This window comes from Protomyctophum bolini, assembly GCF_963924005.1.
Source record: "Protomyctophum bolini genome assembly, chromosome: 13".
Lineage (NCBI taxonomy): Eukaryota > Metazoa > Chordata > Actinopteri > Myctophiformes > Myctophidae > Protomyctophum > Protomyctophum bolini.
The window spans coordinates 24,249,424-24,273,817 of NC_137874.1; the positions used below are offsets into that span (position 1 = coordinate 24,249,424).

General features: G+C 44.0%; 1 protein-coding gene across 6 annotated transcripts in view; it reads left to right on the top strand.

Annotated features, from left to right (window-relative positions):
• Positions 1-24,394, top strand: part of mtmr4 (myotubularin related protein 4) — a 71,475-nt gene that overhangs the window by 16,164 nt on the left and 30,917 nt on the right. For 2 of the 6 annotated variants that reach the window (XM_080779544.1, XM_080779545.1), the window contains exons 3-8: positions 11,256-11,345; positions 16,967-17,083; positions 18,301-18,330; positions 19,893-19,975; positions 22,469-22,635; positions 23,881-24,010. In XM_080779544.1, coding sequence (XP_080635670.1) covers positions 11,256-11,345; positions 16,967-17,083; positions 18,301-18,330; positions 19,893-19,975; positions 22,469-22,635; positions 23,881-24,010 — 617 coding nt within the window. Of the gene's footprint in view, positions 1-1,399; positions 1,594-11,255; positions 11,346-16,966; positions 17,084-18,300; positions 18,331-19,892; positions 19,976-22,468; positions 22,636-23,880; positions 24,011-24,394 lie in introns of those variants that run through there. The other 4 variants (XM_080779541.1, XM_080779543.1, XM_080779542.1 and 1 more) reach the window with 4 other exon arrangements.

The following is a 24,394-nucleotide window of genomic DNA, read 5'->3' on the forward strand; positions in this document are numbered from 1 at the left end:
ACTCTACCTACTGTATACTCACTAATCACTATTAATGATTATATAGTGATTAGTGATCTAGTGAAAACGATTCATATTGTTCAACTTGCCGATCTACATCAACACGCTGCAAGCTTGTAGATTGGCTGTTTGAAATATTCAAAAAATGTTTTTTCCAAAATGGTTAAGAGTCAAAGAAGTTTAGGTATTGGGCCCACAGAATCCAACTTGTGTGACTATTTTATGCCGCAAAGCATTAACGCTTATGCATTTTCCATTACCACCCAGTCAACGAACCCTTGGCATGCAAAGAAATGATTCAACTCATGCCCTCCTGTCTTAGCCATGGAGTTGCATCCTATTATCCCTAGCACATGGTGCAGAAGTAGCTCCCCAGTCACGACTCTACCCGTGGGGGGGGGGGGGGGGGGGGACCGTGACCGTGCGAGGAGGAGGGGCTTGTCTGCCCCTTCAAGCATACTTCGTGCTGTATTACACGCACACATACACACCCTACCTTCTCCCTTGGGGGAACCGAGGAGCTTGCGGCTGCAGTTATATACCGCAGCTACACAGACAGACACTGGCAAGGAGAGACAGAGGCAGAATGCTGTGTCACTGAGGTTCTCTGCATAAACTCACTTCCCATGCAAGCCATCTCTCTCTCTCTCTCCCTACTGCACTCGTACACAGTCAACACATGATGGAATCGCAATCGTCCACCATGACCCAAAATGAGTCGCTCTTTTATTGCCCGGCGGCTGTCTCACTAGTCGTGAGGCGTGTCTGTCTGTACAGCACACCCCTCCTCCTTTCCGGTACATGTACTGACTGCGTATGCCAGCTCCTTTATGTTCGCGTTTTGATTCGTTTTTCACAGAAGCCATTATGTTTAATACGAGCAGCACAAAACCTTATGAACGGAGTGTGCTGGATGTAAAACGTGGCGCATGGCAGACGGCGCATCCTCAGGGTGCTGGAGGAGGGGAGAGAGAGAGAGAGAGCGAGATGGAGCGACGTGAGCATGTGCAACAGTGAGATGCAGGGCATGCAGAGAGGTGGAGCTTAGCATCAGTCGCTTCCCTGCCTCTTGTCCTCCTCCCCTCTGTTTTCTCTCCCTCTCCTCTCTTAACACGCGGTCTCCTCATCCCCTACGCTTTAGTCTAGAAGGCGCACCTGCTTTCGCTGCTGCTCTGGCTCTCTGTATTTTCTTGTTCCGTTATTTTCCTCAACAGTGGGTGTAATTTTTTCATGGGCCATTATCACCCTGGTGGCCACACAATAGGGGCTTCCTTCGGCCGTGCTTTCTGATCTTGTTGGGAGGTGGGGGGCAACTGGGACCACCTCCCGGGGAGAAGACGCTGAAGGGGAGGGGGGGTGAGGTGGGAGAGAGGGGGGTCTAGCAGGCAGGGCCGTCGTGGAGTGGGGGAGAGGCTCTCGCCGCCGGGGGAGAAGAATGGTTATGCCTGCCGTTGGTGGTGCTCCGGTCGCGCTGCTGCTGCTGCTACGTAGGCTGCGTGTGGGTCAGGCACGGCCCTGCGCCACCTCCACCTATCCCTCATCATCATCATGAGCCTCGCAGGAAGGGTCGCCTGCTCTATGCTAAACTGCTTCGTAAGTCCCTTTCTCTCCTGCTACCTTTTCGTTTGTTAGTGAGCAACGTGTTGGTTGTGGCGGTGTGTGTGTCTTGTCTGTTCATTGTGCCGGTGTGTGTGTGTGTGTGTGTGTGTGTGTGTGTGTGTGTGGGGCTTGGGAATGATGGGCGTGTTTGGAAGAAACAACTCATGCTTGCGCCACTGTACAGCTTCTTGCGTGCGTGTTTGCGTGTCAGTGGGGGGATGGGGTATAGGGGAGTGGTACTCGCCGGGCACACACGTGAGCGAGCGCTGCAGCTATTAAGTAACTGATGTAGTCTCCCACGGTACGGCGCATGTCAGTCGTTTGTGTTAATTCTGCTATTTCTGATCCATGTGGTGAAAACTACGGTTATCCACAACACCACCACCCCCAACCAACCACCTCGCTGCTATTTCACACCTCTGTTCTGATCGAAGACTGCGAGCCACGTGAGAGGCCATGATGAGAGTCAGGGGCGTGTAGTTAGGAGTGCAGTGGAAGACCTCGTGTTCCAAAAACTAGAGTCACACTAACCAGATGTACAGGGCAGTGTTGATTTTCACAGCAATTTGTTTTATTTTAGTTTCATCCACAGGGGCCATGACTTAACAGCTAGTTTAGGGCATCTGAAGTGCCCTCAAAGTGCCACAGAGACAGTCTTGATTTTGACAACAAATTTCGATTTAAGTTTTAGTCATAGTCTTCTTGAATAGTTTTCATTTAGTTTTAGTCATATTCTAGTCACCTGGAATGTTTTGGTGTATGTTAGTCTAGTTTGAGTCGCCTACATATCATAAGATTTTAGTCAACTAAATCTACAGTTGATTTAGCCGACTGAAATGTATTTTCTTTTTTTTTATATATATTTTTTATCCTTCATGCCTGAGTGTCCAAGTTGCTCCTTTACACCTGACAGGGGAGAGTTTCCCTGGTTGGACGTAGCGCGTGGAAGGAACACGTTATTCCAACCAGTTCCTTTCCCCTCCATCAGGCGCCCCGGCTGGCCAGGGGGAGGCAGTTTAGTGACCAGGACTGAAATATTTAATGCCATGGATGATGGCAGGCTAGAGAGAATACGTGTGGCACACAGAAGGTAGAAGGTAGAGGAGATGAGTGAATTAGAAGATCCCTTAAACACAGCATGTGTCGTCTACCTTTCAACCCAGTGGTGGAAAAAGTACTAAATGTCTTAAGGAAAAGTATCAATACTGCAATATAGAAATACTCTAGTAGAAGTAAAAGTTTGGAATTCATAATTTACGTGAGTAAATGACTTGTACATAAGTATTGGCTTCAAAATGTACTTTAAAAAGTGCCAAAAATACAGTACTCATTGTGCAGAATGTTCCGTTTATTATGTGTAATAATCTTTTGAAAATAGCCTATCTACAAGCCTGTAGATATTGTGTATAGGGCTAAAGTGGTTACTTTATGTTTTATAATAATTAATCAAAATCTACAGTAAGTAACTAGTAACTAAAGTTTTAAAATACCGGTAAAATGTAAAAGTACAATATTTGGATCTGAGATGTAGTGGAGGAGAAGTAAAAGTATTGGAAATTGGAAATGTACTTGCTTAATTTCCACCACTGCTTTCAACCTATTCATGCCTGCATGCCACCACTACAAAAAGTAAGCTGCAAACGCATGAAGCTACATGCACAGCATCAATATTCAAGTTCAAATCAGGATGCCGACTGCTATCTTTACAGCCAGTTAACATTTGCACCCGGTATAATGATTTATATATGCCAGACTTGCCACTTGTTTTGTCAAACCCGATACTTTTAATCATACGTTAATAAATGCAGCACTTCTTAAATGGTTCTACAGTACGTTGTCGTAGTTAAGTTCATTTTCAGAATGTTGGACATACAGTACATGCATAAAGTATAAATCATTTTTTTGTGTCTGTACGTTGTCGTAGTAAAGAGAAACAAACTGCAATAAGAATAGAGAATATAGGTTATAAGCACTACACAATTTACAATCTCACTTCAATGTGTTTTACTGCCTGTGTTTCTGCTGAATCAGCAAATCCTATCTGGTGTGGTGTCTGTACACTGTAGGCAGGGCTTGACGCTTAGTATTTGTCCAAGTAGCATGTGTGCTCCTAAATTGAAAAATCTAGTAGCACACACATCATTTTAGGGGCACGATGAAGTTATGAAATGTGTTTTTCTTTAGCAGCCGTGATTTTTCTTCAATTTCCTAACCATCTGTACCAAGACATCAGAGACACATACAGACTTATAGCTGTCATCACAAATGTGATGAGGTCATCACATGGGCAAGTGGCTATGGCCGTTTTGAGCCCAAGGAGTGTTTTTTTGTGCAAAGCTAATGCTGATTCAGAATCATGAAAACCCCCTAGTTTGACACGTCACATGCTACTTAAAATGCATAATGAAATTTTGAAATGTTTGCCTTTTTGATTGTTAATGCTGGCCATATAGATTTGAGGCTCTCACGAATTTTGGGGGGCATTTTGGGGGGCTCAATTAGTTGTTTTTTAACCTTCATAGATGATAAATCCACTGAGAAACAGAGAAACAGCTCTCCGTGGTCATGGAAGTATATTACCCAACTATAGAGCCAAGAATCATCAGCAAATGTTTGTTTTTTTCATCGTCAGTTCTGATCGATTGATTGATTGAATACTTTATTAGACAGAAATGTAAACAGCACAGTGTACAGTCTGAAATTGAGCTAAAAGGATAACACAAAAAAAGTCCTGGGAACTTTTTCCCATTGTAGTCGTATGTATTCAATTCAACATAGCATAAAAACAACACAAATACAATATCATCAAATATAAAACACTATGTACAAAGTTCCAGCTGTAATCACCACAAAGAGAACCTTAACAAGTCTTCTTAATTGAATTGAGGACCGTTTCCATGACTCGGACGCCATTATACCCCATGGGCTAAACGAATCAGGAATGCAACATGAGCCAAGAGCTTTCTGAGGGGACGAAAGTGTCAGTCTGTCTGTGTCCCTTTTTGAGACCACATTGGTACCCTGCACTTGTTCCAGGCTAAATCCAAGGCTGGCATACTAGGAGCAGTGGCCCTCGCGTGTAGCCCATGGCAACGACTTGTGTTACCGAGACCAGGCCATGGTCACCGCCACACAGCGCCACAGACTACTCTTAGCCCATGGAGACCTGAGACCAGATTCTACAAAATGTCTTCTAAATCAGTGGTTTTCAAACTTTTTCATATCAAGGCCCATTATCTGCCCAGTAGATCTGCTATTTTTCAATAGCTAAAGTTTAAAATAATGGTTAATGTGGTTAAAAGCTATAAGGTGACACAGATCAGGGCATCAGGAGGAGGACAATAATATATCGCTGGATTGTCTCCTTTTCACCTTTTTTCACCCACATATCTATTTTGGCCTTTCACCCTTCAGCAAGATGTTGACTAGCTTGTTGTGGCGATGAGGCCAAAAATAGCCCATTTACAAGCTCAAGATGCATTGCCTTGCAACACGTTGTGCCCGTAGCACTTAACCGTAGCACTTGTCCTATAGCTTCAACGACCTTACAGGCGTATGCAAAGGCTCTGGTTACAAAATCGTGGGCTAAAAATTATAGGGTCTCCTATGGGTGTAATTATGAACACGTGTGGACACGTCCTGGGCATAATGAGTGTTAAGTAAATGTTGGTATCCTGGTAGATAAGAACAGCACAGTGTTCCCAGAGGTATTAATGATAATGAATTTATTTATATAGCACATTTCTAGACGAAGTCACAAAGTGCTTTACATCAATTACACGTGTCATATCCTAAAGGGCTTTCTGATGTTGCCTCCCGAATTGGCCAAAAGACGGTGGCTTAGCAGGCAACGTTTTACTCTTAACTTAAGAATAGGACGGCCCTTGATGGCTTCCTGCTGTTTAATGCTGCCTATTTTAACAGGCAGGATTTGTTTCCATTAAGAGACGGAGCCTCCAACTCTGAAAAGTATGCTGTTGTATCCATCTCTCAAACACTCCAATCTTGTCCCTTTAGTCCTGTATAGTGGTCAATATAATGGAGGTGGGGGGGGGGGTGGTCGTGGTCGTCTCATATATTCATGTTTTCACAAAACTGATTCGTTTTCGGCAAATTATAAAACGACTAAATAGCCCCGTCACTTCCAAATGGACATTATTTCAGTTTTGTCCAATTATCAGTTACTGTACAGCAGTGGTTCTCAAAGTGGGGTTCCGGGGACCCAGAGGGAGTTCCAGGGGGTCCCCAGCTGGAACCACATGGACCCTTATTTGTCTGTAACTCTTGAGTGTTAGGGTCCATTTGGTTCCATTTGTACATATTGTGAAAATTGTTAAATTAACATTGATTTTACAATAAATTTGGGGTCCCAGAAATGCCATTAAATGTAGCCTAATGCATGTCAAACTGCGGGTCGTTTAAATGAAAATGGTTGTGAATTACTGCTGGAGCCGTAAAAATCTTCTCTTATGGGATCCCTGGTATATTGTGCTTTCAAATGGGGGTCCATGGGCTAATTAGTGTCAATTTGGGGGTCCTTGACATGAAACATTTTGAGAACCACTGCGGTACTGTACACTCAAATATTTAACAAGTTAACAAGCACTTGATTGATGCAAGAAGCAGTCTGTCTGGTACATCATTTTTGGTTGCTTGCTGGCCAAAGGTGGGGGGAGGGTGTGGAGGCTTTGAGCAGTGACGAGGCAAAAACACTCAGGCTCAGGACATGATGTTCTCCATCTTTCTAGCTCAGAAAAAACACAGCATTTTCTTTCTTCTTTTCCTTTTTTTTTTAATCTGTCAAAGCTGTGGTAATTTGATTGGATCTGATTGGGGACAGCATGTCATGGACTACCCCTCTCTCACACACGCACGCACACACACACACACACACACACACACACACACACACACACACACACACACACACACACACACACACACACACACACACAATATTGTTGTTAGTACTGTTTGTGTAACCTGGCAGCAGAGATTTTGTGTCGTGTGGCACAAAGTTGTATCTATTCAGAAGTGCATTTGGAATGGCCTTCCTACAAGACAGACTAGTGCCACTTATTACTCAATGTCTTCCCTTTGTATTTAGGGTTTCTTCCTGGAGGCTGAAACCTTGACAGTCAAACGTGCCAATGAAAAAAAAACTGATGGTGTCAATCACAATATCATCCCCTAACCCTAACCCCTCCCCCTTTATCATACAACAACAGCTGTTGGTGCGGCTTCAGTTCAGGTGGATAACCACCCATCACCAGCCACACTTAATGGACTGTTGGGAATGTCCACATAAAAACAACATTTTGACAAATACTGTACGCTTTTTTTGAAAGAATTCTTCCTTATATTATAATAATAATAACCTGATGATGATCAGGTTTTAAGGTGGAAAATAATTACAGCACTGATTTTTCTAATTTGATCCAACAACATGCAACATAGTTTACTAGTGCCTAACCCTGCCATCTCTTCAGTGTGGTGATGGGTTTATAGTAGGGATGGGCAATTACATGGTCATCATATCGCTATTGGACAATGCAATATCCAACGGATATCAAAATAACATCGGTTTGAGCCGATATTTTATTTTGTAAAAATTATGTTAAAATAAAAAAGCCTGAAAAAGTATTTTGTGATTATGAAAGCTGCAGAATCTATCTGTGTTTTCTGGGGAAGCTTTAAAAGTGTCAACAACATTGACTACATTGACAAGTGACAACTACATTCATTCAAGCTGTGTGCATCCCTAGTTTTGGAATATAGAGGCATTGCTTTTTCAAATTCATTGTTTATATAAGCAGAATGGAGGAATGGAAAAAATTAAATTTTTTGTTTTGTTTTGATACTGAATGAGATTATATCGACATCTGTTTATATCGGTTTAAGGCCATGAGAGCAATCGGATATCGTTATCGGCCAGAAATGTCATATCGCCCATTCCTGGTTTATAGAACAGTATATTGAGCCTGGTTCTGGCCCGTATTCCCTTCACGGTACACTGTGTGCTAAGAGTGAATTCCAATTCTGTTCCCTTTCCGGTAACTGGCATCACATCTCTGGGAGGGTGCTGCTTACTACCATTAACTGGGTACATAATTCATGGCTTCTGTCTGGCACATCCCAACAAATCTTATTCCCCAAGCATAGCAAATGAACCTATTCTTCAATTAAATGCCGTCCTTCCAGACAGTTGCCCAGCAACACGGTGAACGATATCCACCTGCTGTATAATAACCTGACTCGTCCAGGTGGTCTCTTGACTGATGCCCGTGGTCCTATATTAACCCTGTCTAGGCTCACGAGAAAGTGGAAAGATTGCTGACGCAAGGCTGTCTAATCATTCAATCCCACATCGGCTGACTTAGGTCAGAGCTCATATTGACACTTTAAGAAGTTTGTATGTAATAGAGGGACTTGAGACAGATTAACAACCGGATATGGAGGTTTACAAGCGATGCCGGAGTACTGACTTGGAAGCAAAAAGTGTTGTTCGTTTACAAGGAGACATGTAATGTATCACAACAAGGACGCCTTGTGGAGTGTTTGGCAGCTGCATTGGCCCTGCTATGGATCAGTTGGAATATTGTCTGTTAACTTGTCACATTCACCTCGTCATTCCCCGTCATCTCTTGAGGGTTCCTGCAGTGCTTCAATCAAAACACAATGTCAGCTTGAACATTAGCAGGAGGACATGGAGCCTTTCATCAATCGTGATGAACAGCAGTGTTTCTCCTTAGCCAGAAGCTGATAGTGTGGCACTGCAGCGCAACGTGCATGCGTTGGTCGGACCCATATCGGACCCGCGCACATGTTTTTGTCTTTTTGAGTGGTGCTAGCCACTCCTATACGAAGCAATATGTGCCCCTCTGTATGTCTGTGTCTTAAGCACGGAAATACCGTTTTTTTCACCACCAAGTTTCACCGTTGCACAGCCTAACACACACACACACGCGTACAGTACAAGTACAGTACAGTACACTCGGTTCAGACGCGTGTGATTTATTTGGGCCTATTCACGGCCGCCGACAAAAAATTACTGTGGGGGGCTGGTCATGATTGTGTGGGGGGCGGGGCCCTCCACACTAATGCATATAGGGGAACACTGTGATGATGGCTCTCCGAGACTCCTATAAACTAAATGAAGTGTTACATCTTCACTCATCATGCAGCGCAGCAGCTGTGATGCTCCCTTCCCCTTTAGTGGGATTCAGATTTAGCACATTCAAGCGCAGCTTTGTTTGATACGGCTTGTACATCCAGAGAGGACAAAAACATCAGAAGATGCTCTACTCAACCATGTACCAAGTAAAGACAGTGTCTTCCTTTCCATTCCACACCACAAAGTATTTTTTGTTAATTGTGTTCAACTGATGCTTTGCCACTATGTTGTAATTAATAATTAATAGTATAGTGCAATTATTCTAGTTAATGGCTTTGACTCAATCTTGAACATAGTTGACTATACTTTAAAACCATTACCATTCCCCATTCTAACCCTTTTAAACTATTTACTTATCCTCAAATTCATGGCTCTTGGTTATTTTCTCTATTTTTATTTTGTATCGTCCTCCTCTCACCATGACAAAGAGATGATAGTCACAGATACAGCCTGTAAGTTCTCCTGTCATCTGACTCATCTCCCAGTTGACAGTTGAGTTGGGTGGCAGCATGGTGAGGAGGGGCTGTTATTCTGTTTCCTCCCATTCTGCCCAGTGGGCCGTGTGCTTGATATGGTTAAATCACTGGCTTAGACCATGAGGACAACAGATGTAATGTCTCCTCACATGGCAGGGGGTCTGTATGATTAGCCTTTAGGGGGCCAGGCCGCCATTGCTTTCATTGTGTGCAGCGCACTTTGCGTTTGACCTCCTAGCCTATAAGGAACTGTTATTTGATTGTGTGTTTTTTTTTTAAACTACTATAGCACCTTTTCAGTGCTAACGATCCCAGATTATCTTTGCCAGGGTGCCCGTCTAGTCTGTCTGTGGAGCATAAAGCTCCCTAAGACTCAAGTGTTTGATTGGAGGCCCTGCAAGATGGAGATGACCATCTGCTGCCCAGACACCCACAGTGGAGAGAGTGAGAAGAGAAATAACGGGCTATATCCAATTATGCACACAGAATAACAATTCCTTCCCTACTTCCTTACCGATGATACTAATTTAGGCTCTGTTCCATTTTGTGTACAGTGGTTTTCAAACTTTTTTTATTTCAAGGACCCCCATTACTCTGATAGTGTACAAATGGAACCAAGCACTCTCAGAGTTACACACCCGTATGGGCCCATTTGGAACCCACTCAAGAACAATTTGGTGTAGCAGAGTGTTTCCAGTGAGCCAACAATAGACTGACTGTTTGACCAGAATGGAACAGAGCCTTCATTAGTATCATGGGTAATGTAATGAGAAACCTATCTCTTGTTCCTCCTCCTCGATTTAGGTGCCTAGCTTACAATCTATACCTCGTTGTAAAGATGACTAGTCAACGATTCAAATGATACCATGATAAAATACAAAACCAATTGGTATAATGGACCAAAGTTGCTGAGTTGCTGAGTTTATATAAACGGAAGTACAGGCCTTCCTGTATTTCTAAAGCCACAATTTCTGACTTGGCCACCATGTTGTCTGAGACTGCAGCTGTTGGCATCGGGTGCAGAGTCAATGTTTGACCTACGTCATAACTGATGGCCTGAACCCAAGCAACCGAGTCTACGAAATGCAATTGCTGCATCTCTCTCCAGCATTAGTTTTACAAGTAAACATTTGTTACATTGAGCTTTCATTAAAAATGCCTTTTCTGCTTCCATTATTGGCAAATAAGCCAACAGTCTCTCACTTTGTCTGTGAACAGAGTTGAATTTGAGATATTTCATTGTCAATAATTAAGCTGCTAAATGATGCAAGGGAACATGCCCTAGTATGTGATCGTTTCTTGGATCAGAAGCCAAGTAGTGTAATGAATTCAGCAATATTTTAGAGCGTATAGAGTAATTTGTCAGATGTTTTAGCAATGACCACAAAGGTACTCATGTCCTGTGGTTTCAAATTGCATTGAATAAACTGGCTGTACTTGGAGATATTTGTCCTCCATGTGCCCATATACTGATGTATTTCCTCTTGTTCCTTGTCATCGTGGCTTTGTCATTTTCTAAGAGGAGAGGAAGTTTGCACACCGGTCTTGAGCTCCAAACTATTATTTCATGAAGAGAGAATACAACCTTTCGATTTTCGACCCCTTAGTGTCTGTCCGTCAGGAGTCAATCATCAGATTTTGTAGACTAAATCTACAGTTGATTTAGTCGACTAAAATGTATTTTGACTGGCCTTGATGCCGTCGTAATGACTGATTTTAAACTTGCTGAAAATAGCCAATCACAACGTGTCGCGCTGCGACGAGCTTGTAGATCTGCTATTTTCAGCATGCAACCAAGTGTAAAATGACTTCACTAACATATTTGTCTAGTTTTTATTTGTTGATGAAATTGTTAATCAGTCTTAGTTTTAGTGATCGTAGCTTAGTTTTCATTTAGTTTCCATTTAGTTTTCGTCAGTGAAAAAAAGGTAGTCGACCGAACATTTTTCGTCTTGGTTTTAGTCGACAAAATCAACACTAAGTCCCTCTGTTGTCGTGTGTTGCAGGGTGAAGAGGGGCCTCCCAGTCTGGAGTACATCAAGGCCAAAGACCTGTTCCCCCAGAAGGAGCTGGTGAAGGAAGACGACAGCCTTCAGGTAATATTAGACTTCTGATCAACTCTTTAACTCATTTAATCTCAGAATTGTGTTTTTTTTTTTAGGGTAACTGTTTATAGGGTAACTGTTGTAGCCGAGGAGAGACTGTAGGCTAATATGACAGTTTTTAGACAGCGCTTGTTTTACACCACCAGCTACTACTACCATAGATATACAAAATATAGATGCCTCATTGGTCGCTGCAGTTGGTTGGAGCGACTTGTCTCCAGCGGGAGGAGGAAGTCAAGCGGAAGTGCTGAAGGCATGCTGCGGCGCTGCCACTCAAGTGACTACTGGCCAATCACAGCACGTCGTTTCCGGGACTTCCGTTTACATTGCCAAAGCAAGTGCCGCTGGGAAAGAGGGAGTCGCGCCTCTGATTGGCCTACCGAACGTCCCCTTCCATTACGTACCTGGAAGCTTGGCAAGCTTCCGCTATGCTTCGTAAGGAATCTCGGGAAAGCTTGTTGCCTTCCCTCGAGATACAGATTCCCCAGAGCCGGAAGAGGCGTCTACCTTTATGTGTCTAACTATTACTAGTAGAAAGTAGAGGGGCTCCCGCACGGTAGAGGGACAGGCAAGCGGGCTGCCCTGCTATGATTTGTTGTAGGTCTGATCTAACCAATAGAGCAGGGGTGCCTGCACTTTTTTGACTTGAGAGTGGTGCTGACGTTATACATACTAAGAAAAACACACTCGGAATGGGATATAGAGGGGGAAAATGGAATTGGTGCTGTTTTGTATAACTTATGTAATGTAACGTTTGTGTGCAACACTCTTCAAAACAAAGTATTGTGCATTGTGGGTTTGAGCCGACAAGTCCTATTTGATGTCAATCAATGAAGTCACCTTAATTCAAAGTGCAAACGAGCGCTCAATGTTAAACTCCAGCGGCACAGGGTTTCCTAGTCATAACTCCACGGGTCCGCCTGCAGTCCCTCCTCTGACCAGTAGTGGCGAGTGCTTCAACGTTGGAGAGCCTCACTGGGGGCTTGATCTGTGCCCTCCCTCACCCCCCCCCCCCCCCCCTCTCTCTCGGTTATTATATCTTCTCTCATTCATTCACACATCGATTCACATTCTCCTGCTGCCTTTTGTCATGATGTTTTTTATGTAATGCGTTCAATGAGTTCATGTCTCATAGCCGGAAAACGAGTAACCCTGCATAATGGTTCTTACACGCGTGCGCACACACACACACACACACACACACACACACACACACACACACACACACACACACACACACACACACGGTGGCTGTACGTACAGTACGTGCTGATCTACATCCCCTCCATATATGTACAGCACACATGGTTCTGTGTGCGTAGGCTGCTTGGCTCGGAAGCAAAGGCTCAACTTATCTTACATAGCATTTTATGTAGACATAGAACTATAAACCCTTGTGCTGAATATATGACGATAATCGGGGACTAGACTAGTTTACATTCAATGTTCTTTTTCCACAAATTAGTCTTGAAAAATGGGGTTCGTCTTATAATCAGAGTCATGTTATATTCGGCACATTACGGTAGTATATATGCATAGTTTCAATATATAGATATTCCACTGTTACTTAGGTTCTTAGCTTATTTATGATTCATGATTATATATGTATATGATGTATTACCATGTTTTTGTTCGTGCTTACTGTAAATCGCTCTGGATTAAGAGCGTCTGCTAAATGCCTAAATTGTAAATTGAAGTCACAGCTCACTCACAAACCAAGTCCGAACGTATTACCTGACACTTTTCTCTTTGACCCCCCCTTCCCCTCACTCTCTCTCTCTCTCTCTCACTCACCCACACACACACACACACACACACACACACACACACACACACACACACTTTTAAACAATGTATTGTATTTGTGTTTCCGAAGGCTGTGTATAGGGGAAGCGTGATACTATACGTCTTCCATATATCATCCGTTGAGCTATAGCTGCTGCCCAGTGACTCATCATCCACTTACGTTGGGAACACACAGCTTGGTTAGTGCCGCTCCAAGGCTGCGTGCCGTCGCTAACCGTGACCCTGCTAAACACGTTGTAGATCATTCCACACAGTGCAGGGCAGGCAGCACACACACACACACCAGGAGCACACACACTCTCTCTCTCTCTCTATCTCTCTATCTCTCTCTCGTGCACAGTGAACTGAACACACAGCTGGTACACGCTGTTCTTTCCCTCGGTCACATTCTGACGTTTTATGTTGGCAATCGAGGTGAAATTGAAAGGGAAACTGCCTCCCCACCCCCATTATTTACTCTATGACAGATTGAAGATAATAATGGACAATTGACCCCCCCCCCCACACACACACACACACACACACACATACATGACTGAGACAATATTATGTCAACCCAACGGCTGCATCTTTCAGCCGGATGCACACACAGATTAGACATGCGGAAACAACGGTCGGACATGCGGTGGAACATGCGCTGTTCCCGTGCTTGCGGTTAGGGTTGGGTTAGGATTTGAGGTAGGGTTAGGGTTGGGTTAGGGTTGGGTTAGGATTTGAGGTAGGTTGTCGGGCTAATTTCAGTCGGACCAATAGTATGTCTAACCGGTAACCACTTCAGCAGCAGCTACACCTCTTTATCAGTCACGACATTAGGTTGGTGTAGTTTAATTTGGCCCATGACAGTTATTACATAATTGCGACTACTATGAAAACCTCCAGTCTGTCAGTCACGCCTCGTGACACGCTCCATATCTGAAGATCACGACGCTGACCTCATCAAATCCTCTGTAACCATACATGGAGAAGACTGGATCATCACCGAGATCTGCATATATGGAGCCTGCCCGCAACTCTACATTTGACCTCACAGACACCAGATTAATAGTTTAACTCCTGCTTCTTAACTGTGCCGTATTAAGATGTTCTCGCTTCTCGCCCTCAGGGCGTCTTACTTGTAACATACGTCTCCATGTGACGTCCCAATGTGACGTGTTTTGACCTTGTGAATTGGCTATTTCCATATATTAATTTAAATTAAGTATAGCCTAAAAGCCAAAAAAATGTGTATCGTGATCTCAACTCTCGTGGAGGAAAATTGAGATTCTCAATGGAGTGAGAATCGTGCAGCACTACCTCTGTGTTCCCGCTCGCCTGCTGGCGGCGTCGTGCACCGGCAGGACCTCCTTCCTCTCTCTCCATGACTCAGCAGCTTGCATGCTAATGCACAAAGGGCTAGTAGTACTAGAGCAATATGTGGTCTCCAGGCAACAATGTAGTGCACAGAGCTTATCAGGAATCTAATGACTAGGCCCTGTGTCACATGTTTGTTGTCCCCAATGTGGGTCATCGGGGACCGTGTCTGGACAGGCGGCCATTTAGAAGTTATGGTTGAAAGCAACTGAGGGTGTAAAGAGAGTAGCCCTACTCAAAGAATAAATTCATAGTCCGGTTTCCGGTGAAGAAAGGACCACTGAAAACTACAACATGACGTCACGCCACGGTGGTCGCCACTCACACAACACATCTCTCCGTTTTTACTAACTGGCGGTCACCTTCACCGAAAACTAGGCTATGAATAGGCCTTAAGTGTACAGCTGAGTATTATCACTCATCAACCGACAGAAAGCACAGGCTATTCTAGGCAAACGGAAAGTGATTTCTATCTCTTCCACATAATTTCATCCGATTGAATTCCATTGTTCAACATCCGTCTCATTGAGAAGTTTTACTCTACGGTTTAATGAAAAGAGCAGCACCCCCCCTCCCAGTGCTCCCACCCACCCCCAGCTTGCTAGTCGTAATGTAATTCTTCTCAGTGCAGACATTTGGGAAGCGCTGAATTGCGTTGGCCGAACTGCAGAGGATGCAAACTTCATTGTTATGCGCGAGGTCGTGCTGGCCGGTTTGACCGATAAAAGATGCTTCCATTATTAGATGAATGGAAGCGTCATTAAGAAGAAGTTGGCAGGCGCGGGCAGCTGACTGTGTGTCCCTTTCCACGTGGGTTGGCTTTTGAAGCACTTAATGCCCCTGCTTCGAAAAACGAGATGAAAAATGTGTTCTATTATCCTCTGATGGGGGACCAATTATCTTAATGCAGGGGTCGCGTTCCAGCGGGAAGCCTGGCTGCGACTGTAATAAAGCAGGGAGTGCAACTAGGAATGTTAATGGACAGTTTCATACCGCTCACCGTGACGTCAGCACGCGGGGGAAATCAGCCCTCGGCTGCTTTTGACAGAAATACAAGGGGTTGTCCCATGCATCCAGCAAGCTCAACCCAGTAGTCACTTTGAGTGGCACCACACAAAGCCACGGTTGAATGTGTACTGTGTCGGACATTGCTGACATTACCCCAAACCCTAACCTAACCCTAATCTCACAGGAATCCATGGGTGATCGAACCATCCGGCCATGGTCTACTTTAAAACTTCACTTTATCTGCAAAAAAACGAGCCAGGCTACGAGCTGGCTGCTGGAATGCTTTTCCAGACTCTAGTAACGCTCATGTAAAAAAATGTAATGGGGGAAAAACCCCGCCCAGTAGGGGAGGGGTAAGAAAACACTGCCCAGTAAGGGAGGAGATGGGGAGGGGAAGCCTCGCCACGCAGGGGCGAGTCTTCCCTCCCCATATTTCTGACAGAAGGTGCTGAGGGCTGATTTCACCCAACACTGTGACGCCAGCAGTCATGTATTGTAGACAATTCAATTCAAAGGGCTTTATTGGCATGAGAAAACATACGTTTACATTGCCAAAGCAAGACACTCCCTCCTTCTGGCACCACCCTTGATTTCTGCTTGCTCAGTCAGGTTGAGATGACGAGCCCCTCTGCTCACACAATGATCCTCCTATAATGCCACTGTGTGCGCTAATTGGACCCCTATACATGCACACTATAAGGGTGGAACATTCAGCCAGTCAGTCGATGTTCTGTCTACTTAAACCATGACCTTCTCTACCATCACACACACACACACACACACACACACACACACACACACACACACACACACCACATGTCAGTCTTCATCCCTTCCCCAGCTACAGCGCACGTAGCTTGTTAATAATTGTAACCTCAAAGCTAATAGCCTTTCACTGAGGTGAGCAGGGTTGTTAGCTTGGTGATATTCATGAAACATGCATAGGAACACTCATTGGATGAGCTCTGAACGCTTCAGAAATAGCACTGTTATTCATCTTAATCCTGCCACACTAATAGCCAGTGCAACACCCCATCCTTTGTCTGCCTTCTCCTACCAAACCACACCGTTTGCACACATCTCACCAGAAGCAACAGAGAAGATATTGTTGGTGATATTCTGTGGTGGGTCAGCCAGGGTACCTCCACATAATGCAATGTCTCGGGTTCGATTCCCAAACCCAATTTTTCCAAAATAGTAGGTCGTAGCACGGAAACGGCACTCGGTGCCGCGGTATGATCTTGTAGATCTGCTATTTTTCAACAGTTTCAATAGTTTGTTGCAGGGACGGCCCAGGTTCACTATTGTTTGTTGGATGTTCACGATTTTTTTAATAGCCAAAGTATAAAAGAATAGGTACACAGATGTTTTCTCGTAAGTGCCATGAATTGATCGATTCGATTAAAAAAAGAGAGTTTTTATAATGTGGTTGTCTCGTGTCCTTACAGGTGCCATTCACAGCTCTTCAGGGGGAGGGAGTGGAATATCTTGGCCGTGCCGATGAAGCCGTCATCGCCATCTCCAACTACAGGGTCCACATCAAGTTCAAGGACTCTGTCATCAATGTAAGAGCAACGTGAAAACCCTTTGCTTTTAGCTCAAATGGTACCTAAGAGTGTTACGGTTAATGGCAGCAAAGCTAACCAAAGTGTGAGAAAGGTGGCTATACAGGTACAGTATATACACTTTAATCGGAACACATGGCATAATTTCCATTTCCTCCTATATCCAAATATTCCAACGGGTTATGCTGCTAACCAAGCTAAATAGTACTTACTTTGCACAAGGCGAACTCCTTTAAGACATTATCACAGCTTGGTGGGCCAGGGTATCCTATGCCCCTGCTAAGTTGGCATGAAGTTGTTAGACACCACACAGTGGCAAAGCTCATTTTTATTTTATTTTACATGGCACCTAGCTCCCACAGGTCCGACCCGCACTGGCAACATAATCCAGCGGTCTGCTTTTTACTGACGTCAAGCCTCTCTCCTCAAACACAAACAGGCCGTTTGTTTGCATTTACTTGGCAGCATAGTTCCCCCCAGGCCCTTCTCCCCCAAATCCCTGTCATCTTTTCCAACACAGCTCAACCAAAAATAAATAAGTTAGCCATAAATCCACCATCCATAAATCTGCTGAACACTGTGTGCCACACTTAGTTACACCATGCTGCTCAATGTTGCAACATTTCACCTTGACTGGTGGTTTTTAATTAAAAAAACTTTTTACAGCAGTTTTAGTTAGAGTAGACTGGTATTCTGTCCCGCCTTGACCCCAGCTGTATTACGTATGTATGAATGTAATTAGGACCCCCCGTCTATCCCTCCCATAGTTGGGCTTCTCTAAACTATTTTCTTATTCTTTGCCCCTTGGCCCTTCCTTCATCCCATGTGTCTCTATGATTTCACAGTTTTCCTTGATTACAAGTAGCTCACACTGTTGTTGCTGATCTGCTCTGCGTCAGTGATCTTTCATCTGTCAACCTTCTTTAATTGTCTCCCCCATAACTTGCAACATTCATTTTCCTTTTGTGTTTAATAGTTTTTTTGTTTTGTTTTTTCATTTCCTCCTGTCTTCCCTGTGTCTTCTCCTTTCTGCTTCCCCTCTCTCTCTCTCCTCTCTCCTCTCTCCTCTCTCCTCTCTCTCTCTCTCTCTCTCTCTCTCTCTCTCTCTCTCTCTCTCTCTCTCTCTCTCTCTCTCTCTCTCTCTCTCTCTCTCTCTCTCTCTCTCTCTCTCTCTCTCTCTCTGTGTGCGTGTGCTCCCTGGTGTCACTATGTTCTAGACCTACCCAGGTGTGGACAATGAGATCTCTGTGAGTACCATCATGTGTCAAATGCCACCCTCTGCCACAGTCTACTCTAGACGCATTCAGTCGCTCAGGCACTCTTCAGGCTGTTCCAGCTTTATCCACTTAAGACGGAATTTATACTTACTATACTATACTTACCCGTTCTACCTAATATAAGCACCAAATTGTGAAGGTAGCGTGGCGATGTTGCACAGAGAACTGTGACCCATTGAAATGAGTTGCTGCTTCCCAGCATGCATTGCACTGTTGCACTGTGTGAGGCAGTTGTGCGACGACGTTGCACAGATAATTGTGACCCATTAAAGAGCAACATGTAAGTGGTGTCAGGCAGCTGACGTGAGGTAGCTGAATTGGTGAGGCATAATAGGCAACCAACTTTAGTGTAACGCGACATGCACCCGGATGTTCTTGACAGCAGACAAACGGCGGCAATCATTGCTTAGCTCTTTAATAGTAAGATGGTGATGCAAAAATAGCCGATCTACAAGCTCACATTGGGTAGCATTGTGACGCATTGTGAGCTACAAGCTCACAATGCGTCACAATGCTACAGCTATTCTTCCAAAAATGAAAATGTTAGGGACGCCTGCCAGGTTGAAACATTGTACCTCAAAATCAATGTTTCTGATTTTGGTTTTGACAAATATTGGATGCAGAAGATTGATAATGTAATAATTATTATGCCCTCCTTTTATGAGTCCCTCAAAATGTTTACTGTTCTGAACTACATGGCATGAACAGGTTGTTGTGGAAGTCAATGCACGAGTTGGCCAAAGCGCAGTCAGGAATTAGATTGATCACAAGCCCTGCGCATATATCCATGCAATGGATAATAATTTATAATTTGCTGTGATTTGATGTGTTGTGGCTTCATCGCGCCTAACAAGAGTTCCAGGGGTGTTGAGCTATGGGCTCCTACCCTCCCCAACGAGGGGAGGAGCTATGGGCTCCTACCCTCCCCAACGAGGGGAGGAGCTATGGGCTCCTACCCTCCCCAACGAGGGGAGGAGCCTGTGCTGTCTGTGTGCTCAGCGGCTTGCCTCTTCATCCTGCCTGTCTGTACCAGTGGTGGAAAAAGTATGCAAATGTTTTACTTGAGTAAAAGCATAAATACTGCAATGTAGATGTACTCCGTTACAACAAAATGTACTCAAGTAAAAGTACAAAAGTATATCGGCAATAAAATGTGCTTAAAGTACTGAAAGTAAAAGTAGTCATATTGCTGCAGACTGTGCGTTCAAAATGTGTGCCAAATCTTTTGAAAATAGACTATCTACGAGCTATGTATATAGGGTTGAAGTGGTTTTCTATCAAAATTAAAATCTCCAAAGTAGTGGAGTTAAAGTAACACATTTTGGCTTGAATATGTAGCGGAGTAGAAGTAAAAGTATTGGAAATTGGAAATACTCAAGTAAAGTACGAGTAAATGTACTTTAGTGACTTTACGCCACTGGTCTGTACTATTATCAGGGGTTGGTCACTATACTAAAAGATGTCTGCCTCCTTGACAAAAGACTGTCCCAGGCTGACCGGTGAGGTGGTCTGCTCGCTGTCTCCCTCTACAGGTGCCTCTGAGGCTCATCGAGTGCGTGGAGACCAGGGACATGTTCCAGCTTCACATCATCTGCAAGGACTCCAAAGTCGTCAGGTAAGGAGTCAAGGACAAAGGAGTGCAGCCCGCCTGCCCACCACTTCATGCAAGTGGTTCCAAAACGTTTTAGCTAGGGTTGTCCCGATCACGTCATTTTCAAATGATCAGAATCTGATCTGGAGCAAAAAAGGTAATCAGGACATTCCTAGTTATATTATATCCTTCCATATCATGATATTGGACTGGATATTATTTTTTTACTTTTGTGATTTGGCATAAACGTGTTCTATAAACATATAAACATTGGAGCGGGAAAAATCGTTATCGGTAGATAATCAAATGATCGGAATCGGATCAGGAGCAAAGATTTCTAAATGTCATTATGCTTTAAGTATCATGTGATGTGTTTTCATGATTCTGATTCTGAATCCACATTATTATGTGATGAGGTCATCACATTTGGGCAAGTGGCTATGGTCGAATTCCTGGGACCCAAACTAGTGAAAATAGCAGATCTACAAGCTTGTAGATCGATCGATTTTCACTAGTTCTTAAACATTTGTTTTCTAATTTATGGAATTTCTTAAGTTTTTCTTTTATTTCCTCATAACAAAATGTATGGATACTGAAAAAGAATCCATACATTTTGTTTTTAAATCGTAAATAAAAAAAATGCTTTTTTGGAAGTGGAAAACAAAACAATTAGGGTCCTATAAAAATGTGTCCGACCCTCAAATGCGTCCCGAACCACTGTTTGGGGAACCAGTGATTTAAGGCATCATCCTAAATGTGACTGCAGTGCAAACTAGAAAAGTACAGGACACACACACACACACACACACACACACACACACACACATGTCCAAGCTTCCAGCACAGTTCCCTGTTAATGCATGAATCAATAGTTCCAGGAATAGAGCTTGGTGGTCACAGAGTGTTACATAAACAGCAACAGTAATAATATTAGCAATGGAAAAGTTGCCCATCTGTCCTTGCTACTGTTGCAGTGTTGCTTTGCTTACCCCATACCACATTGGCAATGATGAGATCATTGTCAATATCCACAAGCAATAACATGTGATGTAAAACTGTGGTTTTCAACCTATTTCATAGCACATTGTTTATTCTGTATTTGAGCCACGGACCACCATTGATGATGACTAAAGAATATTTTGTTGTCGTAGGATAAGATTTTGTCCACAATTCCATGCTATTGATGTTGTAACTTACCATAGGAGAGATAAGGCAGATGTTGATAAGAATGATTTTGCATGCTCTTGTAATTGGGTAGACTTCTTGGAAATAAAGTAGCCTGTTTAACAATTTTACTCTTGAGAGCTCAACATTTCATTTCACACTCAAGAGTTAAAGATCTATATGGGTCCATTTGGTTACCAACTCTCCGTCATTTAGCTGGGGATCACCTGGAACCTAATCAAGGACCACTGGTTAAAAACCACTGATGTAAATCTATGACGCAAGGCAATGTTCATCTTTATGCATGTTGCGTAACACAAGTTAGTAAAAAGCAACAGTGTGTCTTTGGTAGGTCAGACCAGCCCATATCTATGTGCCAACGTTTCCCCAGCCTGAGCAAGACTCTTAATCACTGACAGCTCCCACCCCAGATTGAAGGCTGGGTGGCCCCTTGCTAATTAATAACAAGAAAATAGTACCATTACCATTGGACTCACATAGTCAATGGACCCCAGAATTCTCCCTCCTAACATAGACATATTTATGGTAGACGGTAGACGCCTCCTTCGGCTCTGGGGCGTCTGTATCTCGAGGGAAGTCAACATGGAGGCAAGCTTTCCCGAGATTCCTTGCGAAGCAAAGCGGAAACTTGCCAAGCTTCCGGCTACGTAACGGAAGGGGACGTTCGGTAGGCCAATCAGAGGCGCGACTCCCTCTTTCCCAGCGGCACTTGCTTTTTTCGATGTCCCGGAAAAGACACGCTGTGATTGGCCAGTAGTCACTTGAGTGGCAGCGACGCAGCGTGCCTTCAGCACTACCGCTTGACTTCCTCCTCCCGCTGGAGACAAGTCGCTCCAACCAGAGCCATAGAGTAAGACAGAGTTGTGACATTAAGGGGGTTAGAAAACAGCCTGGTCACGTGGTTCATGTAACGCCTATAGACTCCAATAGAAGTCTATGTAGAAAAGCCGCCATTGGACTGGCCCGTGAAGTGAACGTTTGATGAATGTGTGAATGTTTTGGGCCGATAAAATAGTTTGTAAGAAGAACATCTAAATGATTTGATCAGCCCAAAACATTGGGCTGATCATGTTTATTGTCATGATTTGTCATGAGGCGAGTTGGCTTTGTCCGTGGCGTAAATGTCTTTATATAAATACTTTTTTATTTTTCTCATGTTCCCTTTATGGCGGTGGTTCTTTTAACATTTATATATACATACTTTTTTAAGTCTATGGGGAAAGTGAACGGGGCATTATTTTCCGGGCCTCTCGTCGGGGGCGGGACTGCGACGCTCTATCTTTTAAAAATATCTCATGTCCTAACGTGTGCGTGTCCGTTTCCCCCCCAAAGATGTCACTTTGCCACGTTCAAGCAGTGCCAGGAGTGGGCGAAGCGCCTGAACCGAGCCATAGCCTCCCCGTCGCGGCTGGAGGACCTGTTCGCCCTGGCCTACCATGCCTGGTGTCTGGGTGGGAACTCAGATGACGAAGACCAGCATGTCCACCTCTGTCGCCCAGGTGACCCCACACACACACACACACACACACACACACACACACACACACACACACACACACACACACACCTTTTAGGTTTAGTCCATAGTCTCTTGAATGGTTTTCATTTTAGTTTTAGTCACATTTTTGTAGCTTTAAACTAATTGTATTGTTGAATCTAGTGTCTCACACCTTAAAAATACAACATAGGTTCTCTGTGGGGTTCAGGTCAGGCCAGTTGGCTGGTTAGTTAAGCACAGGAATACCATGGTCAGTATACCAATTACTAGTAGTTTTGGCACTGTGGGCAGGTGCCAAATCAGGCTGGAAAAGGGTTAAAGCCTGTCACCATACTGAAGCACAACGTGCTCTAAATACAGTGGACCAACACCATGCAGATAAGAGATAACATGGACCCAAATCATCACTGTGTTTATCAATCGTAGATGCAACACAACCATCATTGTGGATAGGATATTTTACAGCACTGTGCTTGCGTATGTTGACAAGCTTTATGGGTATACTGATTTCCTTTTCCAGGAGCACTTGGCACCTGCCCACAGAGCCAAAACTACTAGTAATTGGTGTACTGACTATGGTATTACCTTGCTTAACTGACCAGCCAAATGGCCTGACCTGACCAGAATCTGTTATATTGTCAAGAGGAAGGTGTGACACACTAGATTCAACAATACAAATTAGTTTTAAGCTGCTATCAAAGCAAATCTGGGCTTCCATAACACCACAACAGTGCCACAGTCTTATCACCTCCTTGACACATCCCAATAATGTGTTTAAAAGTAGCCCAGACCACATATTGAGTGCATAATTTTAAATAATTTTCAGATGGTCGACATTTCTGTATTATAAATGTTTTTTAGTGGTCTATTATTTTGAGATAGGATTTTTTGAGTTTCATGGGCTGTATGCCATGATTACGGAAGGGAATTAACTTTTCCAAGATATTCAATTTTTTTAATCATAGCTTAGTTTTCACTAGCACTTAGTTATCATTTAGTTTTCGTCAGTGAAAATAGGTAGTCGACGAACATTTAGTATTGGGAAGGACGAAATCAACACTGACACGCACACACGCGCACACACACACACACACACACACACACACACACACACACACACACACACACACACACACACACACACTCATAGAAGCAGAGTAGGGCATTCTCTGATGCGCCAAACTAATCTTCTGTGAGTATTACTGTGTTGACATCCAAGCTATGCCTCGTGTTTGGTTCCCTCCAGCTCATGCGTGTGGGGGTGTGTACGTGTGCGCAGGTGATCACGTGCGTCAGAGAATGGAAATGGAGGTCAGGAGGATGGGCTTTGACACGCAGAACGCCTGGAGAGTGTCGGAGATGAACTGCAACTACAAGTACGTCACAGACTAGTCATGAGCCAACGTGGCCAGAGCGCGCGCTCTCTCTCTCTCTCTCTCTCTCTCTCTCTCTCTCTCTCTCGTGTTAGCACCCACTGCCTGTAGAGTGACTCAGTATTTTCCAGTCGAGGCCGGCAATATCACAAAGACATACGACAGTCAAGGGTGTGTGTGTGTGTGTGTGTGTTGCACAAAATAACACAACATGTCATGTTACAAGGGAGATATGAGACGAGTGCATGTGCAAACGTGATTCTGAATAAAGCTACATTCTTTCAGGACTGGGTTATCTTTCCACCCCCTAGTCAGACTCAGGACCAGCAAACAAAGAGAATGTACCAGAAATCTATAGTCTGGTACAGTGAATGGTGTTTACTTAAC